General features: G+C 49.4%; 1 protein-coding gene across 2 annotated transcripts in view; it reads left to right on the forward strand.

The window, feature by feature from the left end:
* The window catches only part of CBX7 (chromobox 7), a 32,646-nt gene extending 21,565 nt beyond the window's left edge, over window positions 1-11,081 (forward strand). For both annotated transcript variants that reach the window (XM_031939710.1, XM_031939711.1), the window contains 2 exons: window positions 2,565-2,958; window positions 4,572-11,081. In XM_031939710.1, the coding sequence (XP_031795570.1) occupies window positions 2,565-2,958; window positions 4,572-4,726 (549 nt within the window). In that variant the 3' untranslated portion in view covers window positions 4,727-11,081. The remainder of the gene's footprint in view (window positions 1-2,564; window positions 2,959-4,571) is intronic.
* The last annotated feature ends 3,107 nt before the right edge of the window (window positions 11,082-14,188 follow it).

Below are 14,188 nucleotides of genomic sequence, written 5' to 3' on the forward strand. Positions count from 1 at the left end.
TTACAGAGCCCCACACTGAGGCCCAGAGCTGGAAGGCACTTATTCCAAGTCCTGTCCTTCTACCACTCCTGACCAAGTGGTCAGTCAGCTCACTGCTTGGAGACCTCCAGTGAAGGAGCCCCCCAGCCTCCAGCCTCCCTAAGAAGGCCCATTCTCCTGGAATGGTTCTGTTAGGAATTATGTCCTGACATTGAGCTGAAATTTCCCTCCTTATAACTTCCACCCACATTTTCTAGTTCTGCCCTCTGGGGCTTAGCTGAACAAGGCTAATCTTTCTTTCATGTGACAGCCCTTGAGATACCTGAAGATAGCAATCATATGCCCCCCTAAACCTTCTCTTCTCCAGCTGAAATGCCCTGAGGACCTTTACCCAAACCCATGGCCTGGTCTTCCATCCCTCCCCAGCCTGCTGCCCTTCTCTGCATCCATCTAGCATCTTTTTTTGCGATTGTTCTAGCCTGCTGAGTCCCAAGCCAGCACTCAGTTATTCCTGTTTTGTTTGTTTTTTGGTGAGGCAATCAGGCTTAAGTGTCTTGCCAGGATCTCACAGCTAGTATATGTCAAATGTCTGAGGCTGGATTTGAATTCAGGTCCTCCTAACTCCAGAGCCAGCACTCTATCTACTGCGCCACTTATTCAAGTTTCTTTTTTTGTTTTGTTTTGTTTCGTTTTGCTGGGGCAATTGGGGTTAAGTGACTTGCCCAGGGTCACACAGCTAGGAAGTGTTTTATTATAGTGTTAAAATTTGGCTTGACTATCTCCTGTGTCAATTCAGTAAGAGTGTCCTTTCCAGGTATGGTTATCTGCATTTTACAGTTGGGGAAACTGAGTTAAGTGACTTGTCCAGGGTCACACAGCTAGAATTTGTCATTAGTGGGATAGAATACTGATCTCTCCTAACTTAAAGTCAGACTTGAATCCTGTGATGCTTGAGAACTAAATGCATTTTGTCTTCTTCCCCATCTAACTTGTATAAAATCTAAATCAGGTAGCAGAAAACTAAGATGATTTTTCATCGGAGAGTTGGGCTTTTATTTATTTTTTCTTTTCAAAGGAACCTTATTTGGGGACTGAGGTGTCTATTTAAGTGATTTTTTGGGGTGCATGTTCCAACTGTTCCTTAAAGAACTTAAAGAACAAAGAATTGTTCCTTAAAGAGAGAGAGTGAGAGAGAGAGAGAGAAAGGGAAGGAGGGAGGTCAAAAAGAAGATGAAAGGAAAGAGAAAATGGAGAAAGAAAACAGAAAAAGAAAAAAAGAAAGGAAGGGAAGGAGGAAAGAAGGATTATGGAAGGAAGAAGGAAGGAATGGAAAGGAGGGAAGAACTGCTTGGCTTGTGAGGTCCCATTCCAACTCCTAAATCTTTGATTAAGTATCTGCTTGGCCCCCATGGGAAGAATTGGCCCCAATAGGTGGATGTTTTGGAAGCGGTCAAAGGAAGCAGATGTAGGTAAATATCAGAAAGATTTTCCAACAGTGAAAGCACTGCACAAGCAAGATTGGCAGAGGTAATGAAAGTTCACATAGAAGCTCTAAGGCACTTGCCAGGGATTTCCCAGGGAGAATTTTTTTTTTTTGTCCAGACCACTGAGAGATCCCAGAATTCCAGTTCTTTCAATCAATCTCCATGAACCAACTCTTGTCATGTACCAGGTTCTGTGTGAAGGGATAGGGAATGGGGAACCAAGATGTGAAGTAGTTCCTGCCTTGAAGGAACTTAGCTTCTGTGGAAGGAGACTTGTTGGATACAATACAAAATAAATAAATACCGGCTAGTTTGGGAAGCACACACTGTGCCTGGCATGAGAGAGAAAGGGTCTTTGAGTGTCAAGCAATGTAATCTATGAGAGGCGGAGTGTCACTGAGGGCTGGGAAGGCTTTGTCCATTCGCCAAGCAATAATTATGTACTTACTGTGTGCAGAAGCTTGTTCCAGATGTTGTAAGATATAAGAAAAATTGTGTGCAGTCCCTTTGTTTTATAGATGAGGAAACTGAGGCCCAAAGAGATTAAGCTACTGGCTTGAGGTCACACAGTTCAGAAGTAGCGAAGCCAGAATTCGAACGTGAGACATGGACCCTTGATTTGGAGCTGGAAGGAATCCTGCAGGTCACCCTTTCCAACATCCTCACTTCACCAATGAGGAGATTAGCAGTGAAGGGACTTGGCCAAAGTCACACAGATAGTGGCAAAGTTGAGATTTGAACCCAGGTCCTCCAACTCCAAATTGACCCCTTCCAATTCAATATGCATTTATTAGACACCCAGAACTCAAAGACGATAAACCAGCTAGTGCCTGTCCTTGATGAGGGTATCAAATGCCCTTTCCACTCTGCCCCCTCTCTGTCAGCCTGGGCTTCAGGGAAGCGCAGAACCCAGCCATGAAAGGTCAACCTTAATGGGGGGGAGGGGAGCATCGAGGAATCAGAGGGTCCCGGGTAGCAAGCTTGCCCAGGTAAAGAGGCAGAGAGCGGGCACCCCCAGCTGGGGCCACCCTTGCCAGCTCCTTGACCCCCTTCCCTCTTCTCCCCTGCTCCCCATGCCGGTCCCCCACCCCTGACCTGCAGAGGCTGTACAGCATGGATTTGCGCAGCGCCCACCAGGTGAAGGGGAAGGAGAAACTGTGCTTCTCCCTGACCCGCCAGTTTGGCGGCAGTGGGGCCGGCGGCGGTGGTGGCGGCGGCGGCGCCCCCGACGGGGTGGGTAGGGCGGGCCCAGCACAGCTGGAGAAGAGCAGCAGCGGCGTACCCACCCTGCCCTTCCCGCTCAGGAAGCAGAGCAAGGCCCAGAAGTACCTGCGGCTGTCCCGAAAGAAGTTCCTGCCCCGCCTGGAGGGCCGTGGCCAGCTTAGAGAGGCCTTCCTGGAGGAGCCCGCCGCCCAAGAGGCCACGCAGGACCCCGGCGAGTGGGACGAGGCCACGGCCACCACCACCCCTGATGAGCAGCACCCTGGCAAGGAGGGTAAGCCCAGCCCTATTCTACCCCTGGGGAAACTGAGGCCCGGGGCCTCACCTAGGTACTGCAGGTGTCGGAGTAGGATCTGTCCAGGTGTTCCCGGGTGCCATTCTGCACCCGAAAAGTCAGGGAACCTCTGGTCCTACAGGTGAAAGAGGGGCAGGATCCTAGAGGCAGGGCCTGGATTCAGTCTTGGGCCATCTCTGCCCCCTGCGCTACCCTGCCAGTCACGGGAAAGAGACCATGAAGATGGCAGGCTTGCTTTCCAGCTGGAGCACAGAGGAGCAGAGATGAGCCGTGAGGGGCCTGCCCTTGGCCGGGCAGCGCCCAGAGCTGGGCCACCGAGACATGGCAGCCATTTATCTGTGGAAGAGTTGGAGGCGCTGGTTAGGCTCGGGAGAGAAGCCATGAGAGCAGCCCCAGTTCTTTGAGAAAGGGCTCAGCCTTTAACAACGGGAGGGAGTCAAATTGAGAAAACTGAGCCATGGGCTGCCTCCCAGGGAGCCCTCCATCATGAGAGGTCCTCAAGCAGAGGCCCGATGGCCCCTAGGGCCATGTCTTAGAAGGAATTCTTGTTCAGGTGCGGACTGGTCAGTTTGGAAAGGAATCTCAGGGGCCATCTTGTTCAGGGGTGGGCTGGACAAGATGGCCCCTGAGATCCCTTTCCAAACTGCCTTCATTCCATGTCACGTGGCCATAAGTTAGGGAAAGAATGTCAGAATCAGGAAGACCTGGCTTCAGGCCCCACCGCTGACCCTTTGGGGGGTGTATAGACTTAATTCCCGCTGCTCCCAGGCAGCTCTCTGAGACTGCAGTCTTAGTGAGACAGCAGGTGCAGATCAACTTCGGGGAAGGGAATTTCCCTACCAGCAGTTCTCGATGAAATCCAAAAATAATCGTGAACAAAATCAAGGGTTAGAGCATGGATGGTGGACTTGCCACTTAGCTGACCCTGGTCTCCTTCCCTGCCAATGCACCGATCAGCTCCATTGTCTCCTTTGTCTAGAAGCGCCCGCAGTCCCATCTTTGTTTCCGAGCCCTTCCCTATCCACTCGGCCTTTTTGTTCCTCCCCCAGACACCCTTTGGCGTCAGAGATTTATATCCCCCTTTTTCAGAGGAGGAAACTAAGTGGAAGGGAATGGCTCCCAGTCTTAGTGGGCCCAGCTCCGGCTGCCCCTCATGTTCCAGCTTCTCTCTGCCCAATCCCCACCCCTTATTCTCCTTCTGAGGTCAATCTGGGGGGAGTATTTACTCCATAAGGGAATCCTCACCCCCCAAACCCCATCAAGCAAGTAGCACAACCCCACAGAACATATGACTCCCCCAGCGGGTTGGGGGTGATCTCTCCCCTTTCCCAGCCCACCTACCAAATCAGACCTCTCTCCAGCTGACAGCTGGGATCCTGGGGCATGAACCAGAGTCAGGGCCCCGATTGCTGAGCTTTAAGACTTCAGTCAAATCCCCCAAGCTCTATGGGGCTCGGTTTCCTCATGTGCAGGATGACATGAGGAAGGGGGTTCTGGGGCTGTCCCTCTGCTTCTCCCCTTTCCCTGCCATGCCGTTGGTCCAATGAAGCTCTCCCCCATCTGTCTCTGTCTCTTCTCCGTGGTTGTGGTAGGTGGTGACCTGACTGAAGGGGGCCCTCCCTGGATCCCCACGCACCCCCCTTCCGAAGTGACGGTGACTGATATCACAGCCAACTCCATCACCGTCACCTTTCGGGAAGCACAGGCCGCCGAAGGCTTCTTCCGGGACCGGAGCGGGCAGCTCTGAACTTCTCCATTCTGACCCCCCCCTTAAATGGTTTTCTGTGGGTTTGGGGCTCAGGCCAGAGGAGGTGTGGGAGGAGGGCGATCATTTTATTTTAAAAGGCAAACTCCTAAAAAACCAAGAGAGAGCTGAAGAGAAATGCTCTCCATTCTCCAGTCCACCCTCGGTCCTGGGACAATGATGTTTACAGAAGTTTGCTGGGGGAGCGGGTGGGATGGAACGGAAAGATCTTTGGGGATTTTTGTCTATTTCTCAGATGGTCACTTGCCTTGACCTTGAGCTGAACGGCTCGGGTCAGGGAAGCCCAAGCAGGAAAGAGGAAGGAGGGAGAAGACCCAGGACCTGTGGGTGTCAAAAGGCCTTCTCCATCCCGCCATCCTGGGTTGGTTTGCCAGAGTTTATTGCAGTTTATCTAAGCTTAGGTTTTCCCAGAGGCCTTTGGGCCATGGTGGACGGCAAAGAGAGCTGGGACCTGGGAGGAAAAAGTGGGAATTTCCCGCTCAGCAGATACGTGTCCCCCAAAAACCCTCCCCCAACAGAGCCCCTCCTTCCCTGCCATGCAAACAGCTCAGTGTGAATGGGCATTTATCCACTTCCACTCCAGAAGGCGAGGATTCTTCCAGTGTTTATGCTGTAAGGAAGGGGCTTTTCTTTCAAAAAAAAAAAATTCTGTGATCCGCATCCACGGGGGAACCCCTAGTATGGAAATTCCCTCCTCTGGAGCAGATTGGCACCTCCTCTGAAACTGATAAGCGTTTCGTCTGGGAAAGCCGCCAAGGGCGCTGAAACGTCCTGCCCGGCTAGCATGCGGCCGGGGCCGGACCTGAACCCGTCTTCCTTATTTTAAGGCCAGATCTTCAGCCATGCTGCCTTTTGTAGTTATGTGCTCCCTACTCCTAGCACACACACTCTCTCACACTCACATACACACTCTCTCCCACACCCACCCACCCACACACACACACACACACACTCACACTCACACACACATGAAGGCACTTTTCCTCATAGTAGGCAGAGAAGTTACTATATTTTCCCCCATTTTATAGATGGGACATTGAGACCCCAAAGAAGGAAATACAGTGATTTAACTGTCAGAGCCAGAACTTCAAGTCTGTGGCTCTGGAGTCAGAGGTCCTGGGTTCAGATCTCACCTCCCAAGCTTACGCCTTGCCTGGCCTTGGACACAGTGGGTGCCCTCAGACTCTCATTTCTTCCTCTATAACTTCAGGGCTCGATGGAGTCTCAGCAGGGCCTCTTGGCGGACCCAGAGCCCTGCCTCCAAACCCAGTGAGATTTCCCCCTTTCCCAGTTGTTTTGAACTTTCCACATCAGAATTGTTAGAGAGAACCAGGAAGTGGACAGTCACACAACCTCCTTTCATGGGGTTGGTAGGGAGGGCCCAGATAACAGAGGTGGGGAGAAGGCTAAGGAGGATGGGGGCAGGGGTAAGCGACTGGAAGAACAGAGCCTGCTAGTGAAAGCCGGGGAGGTGTGAGCTCCCACAATCCCAAGTCTCTCCTTCAGGTTTTTGGGGTGCTCAGGATCAGGGAGAAGACAAGACCCCCCCTCCAAGGGGTGGCCCCCAAAGCCTGCGGGCCCCACCCTCCAGCCCTGTAAGCACACACCTGTGTACACGCCACACCCTGCAGAGTGGCTGGACTGGGCGTGAAGCCAGGCTCCTCTGGGCTGGGAGGCGGCACCTGCCCGGCCTGCTTGTCCCCTGTGGGGCCTCCAGGTGAATAATTCATTCTCCCTTTGGGCCCATATTCTGGGAGAGGGAGGGAGGAAGGGGAAACCGTCTCTAAGTCCCAAGCTCTAGATACAAGCAATTGTTCTGTCTGCTTGGCGTCTGGGGAGGCTAGCAAAGGGCTTTCCAAACTCTGGGAAAGCGCAAGCAGGCCCATTTTACAGATGAGGCAACCCAGGTCCAGAGATGGGGATGGATTTGCCAGCAAGAATCAGAGCCACCTGTCTATAGGAGAGAGTTGGAGATTGCTTTTGGGGGAGCCAATAGACAGATACTCACCTCCCCCACACACACATCCAAGGGGGGTCTCACTTTAAGGAAACCCACTATTGTTGACAGTGTGAAAGGATGAAAAGACATGGGTCTCAGTTTCCTCATCTCTAAAATGGAGGCGTTGGACTAGAGACCCCTTCTAACTAAATCTGGGACCTCATAGCTCAGACACAGTTCCCTTAATTGTGAACCCCTGCTCCTCCCCCCATTCCTGTTTGGAGAAACTTGAGACCTTGAGAAGATGATTATTTTAGGTTTGGAGCCCCCACTCCAAAACAACAGCAGCAGATTTGATTTACTTAAACACACACCAGCAAAGGATTAATCCATTCTCAGTTATGAGGTAGTAGAAAGAACATTGAATTCAGAGGGAGCGAACCTGGATTCAAATCTTAGCTTTGCCTCTCATAACCTCTGTGACTTTGAGTAAATGTTTTGCCTTTCCCTAGACCTCAGTTTTTCCCATCTGTAAAATAGGGCCGTTGGAGTAGGTGATTCTATGTTCCTTTCAAAGCTCAGTCCAAGACAATGCAATTTGTCATTAAGGGAGGATTAGTCCAGAGCCTTTAGCTCATGTGTGGAAGAAAGGGAGTGAATGATAAATGGAGACAGATTCAGAAAGCCCCATCCTGGGGAGCCTGAGCCTCTGGGATTTGGTCCTAGGAAGCATATGAGACCGCCCTTTTTGACCTTGGAGAAAGGGAGCTTTCCAAGTCACAATTTTTTTCTTGTCTCTAACTCGGGTGACTTTTATGATTCATCTGAACCCCCTTTTTGTGAACTATTCCTTAAATTGTCTCCCCATTTCTACTACAGGGATAAGATTGGAGCCAGCAGAGAAAGTGTTAGTTTTATGAAAGTTCCCAGGGGTCCTCATTCTCAGGGTAGCCTTGTTCTTTTCCCTTACTGGGCAGAAAAGGATGATGGTCAGTTCTCCTGGGCACACTCTTCCTAACAAGAGAACTTCTAAAGTAGACTTGAGGCTAGCTTGAAAACTAGTGAATTTTCTGTCCTTGGAGGTCTCCAAGTACCGGCTATTATATGTTGTAAAAAGCTGAGCCTCTGGGGTGCAGGATGCCTGATATTCCCTGGTCCTGGGACATTTAGCAGGGAGGCTAAGATGGGCAGACACTGGACAAAAGGCCAAGATGAGGTAACTGAATCCCTGCCGGCACCCTCTGATGGAGAGTGGGAATGGGTGGGGGGGAGAATCCTTCCCCCTGACCCTGCTTCCTTCCATCCTGACTTTCCAAACCAAACCAATTTCCGAAAAGCATCCAGTCCATTCTCCACCCCTGCTACTACCCACAAACACTCCCCTTCCCCCCTTTTTTTTGGGGGGGGTGCATCAGGGAAGCCTACAACTGCTGCCTCTAGGGACTCAACTTACCTCCTTCCAGTTCCAGGGCATTTTATTCAAAGCCTTTGCCTTCAACTGTTACAAGAGCAGTTCACAGGCTTCCCATCATCCCCTCCTCTACCCTTGGAAGGTGAGCCGTTCCCACAAGAGAGAGGGAAGGGGGTTGGTTGACTGGAGACCTTGAGAAGATGAATGACATAGCTTAATTTAGGCCTGGCTCCCTGTCCCAAGATAGTAGCAAAGGATTTGTTTTACTTACACGTGCATTCGCACACATACATAGGATTTGCATGTAACTGTTGGGGAGTAGGAGAAGATAGGGAGCAATTCTGGCTTCAAATCTCTGTGATGTTTAATAAGTCTCTTGCCTTCCTCTGGACCTCAGTTTTTCTCATCTGTAAAATGAAAAGTTTGGACATTTTGGCTTTCTGTCGGCTTCAGGCCAGATATTGGGAAAGGATTGCCCCAGATTCCCCACCAATAGCCCCTTTTCTGGGCAGTGAGCGAAAGCGGAAGCCAGTCAGTTCTAGTCCCTTCCTCTCTTCCCCACTGGCAGAGACCCACCCCCACCCCCTCCTCTCCTATTAGCCAGGGTAACCTGCTCTCAGCTCATCTCAGCCCCAGCAGAGAGGAGCTTGGGGTTAGGAGTTGCAGGGAGAGAAGCCAGTGGCCTTCTCATTTCCATCCAGGCCTGCTGTTTTCCCATATCCTGGTGGGGTCACCCTTGCGAGGGCTTGTGCTGAGAAACAGGGAGCTTATAACTTAAGTCTTTCCCCTGGGTCAGACCCCTTCAGCCCAGCTGAAGCAGGAAGATGGGAGGGGATGTCCCGCCAGCCAGCCTCAGTGATGGAATGGCTAGCACAGACACTCCCAGAAGCAGATGGGAGGCAAGGATGAATATCTAAGCCAGACTGTTAAGGTGACATGTGGGTGTGTGTGTGTGTGTGGGGGGGGGGCAGACAAGGCAGGTTTGGGGAAATGGTGTTAGGGATAATGAGGACCTGAAGTGTGGGAAAGCACCTCACTGCGCTGGGATTGGGGATGGGAGCTTGAGGTAGGAGCCGACAACGCTCTCCTAACCCTCATTCCCCATGGCCCCCTTCCCAGCCCCCACATCTTTTGGGGCCTCTCTCCTGGTTTGGCACAGGGCTTGACCAGAAGGCCAGTGGAAGGCAGTGGAAGTTCTAAGCCCAGTAGGGCGGTCCAGAGGCAGCTGCCAAATGTGCCAAATGAATAAGGAGGCCGGAGCCTGGGGTCTGGGTAGGACAAGGTAAAATAGCTGCCTGAAATCTTTGGCTTCTCTCTCCTACACACACACACACACACACACACACACACACACACACACACACACACACACACTCTCTCTCTCTCTCTCTCTCTCTCTCTCTCTCTCTCTCTCTCACTCACTCACTCACTCAGACATACACACACAGAGATATTCAGACACACACAAGCACAAACCACCACACACACACCCCCTCCTGACTGCTGCAATGCCCTTTTCTTTAGGGCTCCAGATAGAGGCTCAAAGCGGCGACTGCCTCAACTTCCTTTCTGCTCTATAGGCCCTTTCAAAGAGATGATTGTAAATTTAAACTATATATATATATATATGGGGGGGTGACTGCCTTGATATCTGCAATAAACAAGCCTCTGGATTAGCACTTTAAGGTCAAATCCTCCCCCCCATACCAGCCACTCCCAAGGGCAGGGGGGTAAGAGTTTGCCCCCTTCCCATAGGCTGGGGGCTTTGCTCATGGTCTCATGGCTAGTCTGAGAGAACCAGCAGCCTAAAGGCCTAGATCATTCCAGCTGGGCACAAACAACTCGAAATGGATTTGGAGCCGGCTCTTGTCACTTTTGACATGCATGAGCGTGAGCAAACCACTGGTTTTCAATTTCTTCCTTTGTGAAATCTGGCTCCTGAGGGTCCTCCCTGTGACTCACTCCTTTGGGTAGCAGAGGGCTCTTGGCAAGCATCCCGAGTCCCCAGCCTGCCCCCCATCACCCTCCGCCCCTGGGGAGGAACAAGTCTCTGAGTTCCATTAGGAATTCCACCGGGGCCTGTCCCAGGAAGGGGAGAGGGATGACAGGGTTTAGAGGTCAAGCTGAGGGTCAGCTCCCAGCTGACAAGGGTGGGTATCAAGGGGCCAGGCCCAGGCTGTGTCCTCCCCACCTGCCCCACTCTGAGCCCACTCCGGGCATTCCATCAAGGGGCCTGGCAGAGCAGGCAGAGTTGGGGCACTCCCTCCCGTGTCTGGGGCCTGTCAACTTAGCCCAGAGGCCTCCGACTCCAGTGTGAGCAGCACAGAACTGGCCTTTCTCCTTGCCGCCTCCTCCCCTGCCACACTCACTTCTGAATGTTTTAATCCAGGGCTGGTACTTAGCTTTTTTCTTGTTAAAGGGACAAGGAGCAAACATTGTCTACCCCCAGGCGGGTGGCAGGATCCCATCCCAGCCTGCTTTGGGGTGTTACTCTTAATAATATTTCTAACAGTGGCCAATTTCCCTCCCCTCTTGCTCCAGGGATGGACAAGGTGGGTTTTTTTCCTCTGGGCAAGTTGAGGATGGATGGAGCCCCTCCCCTCAAGTTGCCCCCAGTCCCCAATCTCAGCCTGGGAAAGCTTTCTTTGCACAGAATGAGCTTATAGCTTTGTACAGACAAATGAATGTATTGGGGAGGGGAGGGAGGGGAGGGGAGGGAGGGAGGGGCAAGGGTCAGGGGTCAGGGACAAGGTCACTCCAGGTACACGTGCCTGCTGCAGGTGAGGGAGGGCCGGCCGGGAGCTGGTCAGACTGGGGTGGGAGGGCAGGGCAGGGGGGGTTTCAGATGGACACAGAATGTGGTTTTATTTTTGTATTGATATCAGTAAGAGATTGTACCGCATCTATTTATTTAGATGATTTATCTGGTATATATGGCAAAAAAAATTATTGAAGAGAATATTAAAGATGATTTGGAGAAAAAAATAGTTTCATCTCATTTCCTTCATTGATCTTCCGAGCAACCTCAGAAAGTTTCATTCATCACCTGGGTTCCCCTATTACACGTGTGTGACCTTGAGTAAGCAACTTCCCTAATACGGTGGTCATTTCCCCCTGTGAAACAAACTAGTTGGACTTGACCTCCAGGGAAACAGCCCTTCCAGGTCCAAGGCTGTGATTCCAGCTCACCTGTCTACCTCAAGGTCTACAAGACCCCTTCAGCTTCCAGACAAGGACCTTGTGAGGTCCATCTGTCTCGCTCAGGATCAGAGAGGGAAAGCAGTTCAGCCAAAGTGAGAGGGAACAGCCACTCCACTAGAATCCAGGCCTTTTGATGCCAGGTTCAGAGAACTTTCCATTCGATCCATCAACGAGCATTTATTAAGCACTTACTGTATACCAAGCTCTGAGGACACAATGAAAAACCAAAAATCAGTCCCTGTCCTTAAGCATTTTACATGAGGTAGGGATCTCCAACATTACAGTGTAATTCTGGGTAAGACACTCTCTGTGCCTCAGTTTCCTCATTTGTAAAATGAAGGAGTCAGACTAAATCTCTAAATCTGTGACCTAGGGATGAAGACTACCTTGTGATTTCATTGGTTCTTCAAGAGCTCCCAAGTAGACTCAGGCCCTCCAAGTACAGGTGGGTACCTTCTTGGTAGCTTTTAGAATTGGAGTTTCTTCCAGTTGGAAGGTCCAGTCACACAACCAGGATGTATCACAGGTTGAATTTGAACCCAAACCTTCTCGGTTTTGACCCCTCCTTGTATGAAACTCTATGCTACTCACAGAGTAAATGGACAGAATTTTAGAGGGTACAACCTTTGCAACTGGAGGAGGGGAGAGACCCAGAAAGACCTGCAGCTTTCCCTGTTCAGTGTCTACCTCATACCAATCTTGAGATAAATGCCAGCCTTGATAAAGAAGCCTCTAAAGATCAAGAAGATGGTCTCCATGCTAATAGAAGACAGAACAAAACCAGAAAAGATCATTCTTCCCACTGGAGCCTGGGAAAGGCTCCCTGGGGCCCAGGGAAGGAAAGGCTCCAGGAATCTCCCCGGCCCAGTCTCCTCTCTAGCTTACCAGGCTACTCGTTTCAGAGCCACTGCCAGGGCAGCCTTCCTGCCTCCACTAGGCCCTTCTGCTCATCCAGATCTGTCTGAAATCAGGAGAAACAGGGTAATGGACTGGCTTGTTAGGAAGGGAGCTGCATGCTGAGGGCAGAGTACACAGATATGAAACATTACATATAATAAAATATTTTTCTATGTATTTTTGTAGAATAGTTTTTATCCCTCTTTTTTAAAAGAATTTTTTGTTATAAGAGATATCCTTTCAGGAGGGTTAGGGGTATATGCAGGGAAAATATAAGTGATATAAAAACCAGGAATATCAATTAAGAATTTATTTATAAGTTTTCATTTTTAAATATTTTTGTATTTTAATTAAATTTTTATTTTAAAAAAGAAACGGTTTACATTTCCCTCTTTTTATAGTTATCTCTTTTTTTGGAGGAGCAAGGCAGTTTGGGGTTAAGTGTTAAGTATTAGATGTCTAAGGTTGGATTTGAATTCAGGTCCTCCTGATTCCATGACTAGTGCTCTTTCTGTGTAGCCTCCAGCTACCCTATATTGTTATCTTTTATAAGAGATAACTCTAGAGGAAATGTAGATGATCCAAAAATGAGATACAAATAAAATATTTTTTAGAAGGAAAAGGACTGGAGACCGAATGTAAATTAACACATGCTATATTCACCCCCCTTTTCTTTTTTTTTTTCTCGTGGTTTTTCCCTTTTGTTCTGATTTTTCTCTCCCTACATAATTCATAAAGAAATGTGTATTTAAAAAAAAATTAATGTTCCAAATCAATCCCGATAGACTTTGGACAGAAAACACCATCTGCATCCAGAAAAAGAACTATGGAGATTGAATGTAGATCAGCACATGCTATGTTCATTTCTTCTTTCTGTTTTTTTTCCCCCTTTCCCATGGTTTTTCCCTTTTGTTCTCGTTTTTCTCTCCCAACATGATTCGTAAAACAATGTGTATTAAAAATAAATAAGCAAATTTTTAAAAGATTAATGTACATGTATAACCAGAAAAAAAAATTTTTAAAGGAAAAGGACTTAAGATGGGAGAAATTCAGTAGGCATTTATTAAGTACCTACTGTGTGCCAGGTGCTGTGCTAAGAGCTGAGCATACAGAAAAAGGCAAAAGAGTTCCCGTTCTCAAATGCTCATGGCCTTTTTCTGACACTACTGACTGTATGACCCTGAACAAGTCACTGACACCCCATTCCAGCAGAATCTCTAAGATTCTAAGTCACAGAGCAGGTGCATTGATTGAGGGACTTTCCTCACTAAGATGTCTCTATCAAAGAAGTCACAGATCTAGTCCAAACAGGGGAGGCAGGGGAGGAGGGGTGAGAGTAGAGGGGCAAGATCAGAGCAGGGGAGAGGGAGCATTGCATTTTGAAATAGAAAACCTGAGCTTAGATCAAGCTAGGAACTGCCACTCACTTCCTGTGTGACCCCAAACAATCACTTCCTTGGGTCTCAATTTGCTTTTCTGTAAAATGAGTCGGGTTTGGTTAGATGGTCTCTGAGGTCCCTTGAGTCTCAGGAACCTATGGTGGCTTCTTAGACTGAGTCAGAATGTTCAATGAGTTAGCCAGTAAATAGGGAAGGAATGGAAATCGAAGATCCCATATGTCAAAGACCGGCATCTTTATAAAGTACCTACTGGGTGCAGAGCATTTGTGCTGGGGTCAGGGAAGGAGGGAGAAATATAATACCCATTTGAATAAGATAAGAGCCTTACAAATCCAGATGATTCCAGTGCAGAGGTGGCCATCATTGACAAGTACTCTATTACCTGGAGGCATCCCTGACTGATGTCTTCAACCCTTTTGGAGCAGCATATCCCATTAGGTCAGAAACAGAGAGCAGGAAGGATACTCAGAAGAGAGACAGAGAGGGAGAGAGAGAGAGAAGAGGCAGAAAGACACAGAAAGAGACAGAGACACAGGGAGAGAGAGAGAAAACAGAAAGATAGACAAGAATGACAGAGAGAAAGACACTCACAGAAA

This window comes from Sarcophilus harrisii, chromosome 5, assembly GCF_902635505.1.
Source record: "Sarcophilus harrisii chromosome 5, mSarHar1.11, whole genome shotgun sequence".
NCBI lineage: Eukaryota > Metazoa > Chordata > Mammalia > Dasyuromorphia > Dasyuridae > Sarcophilus > Sarcophilus harrisii.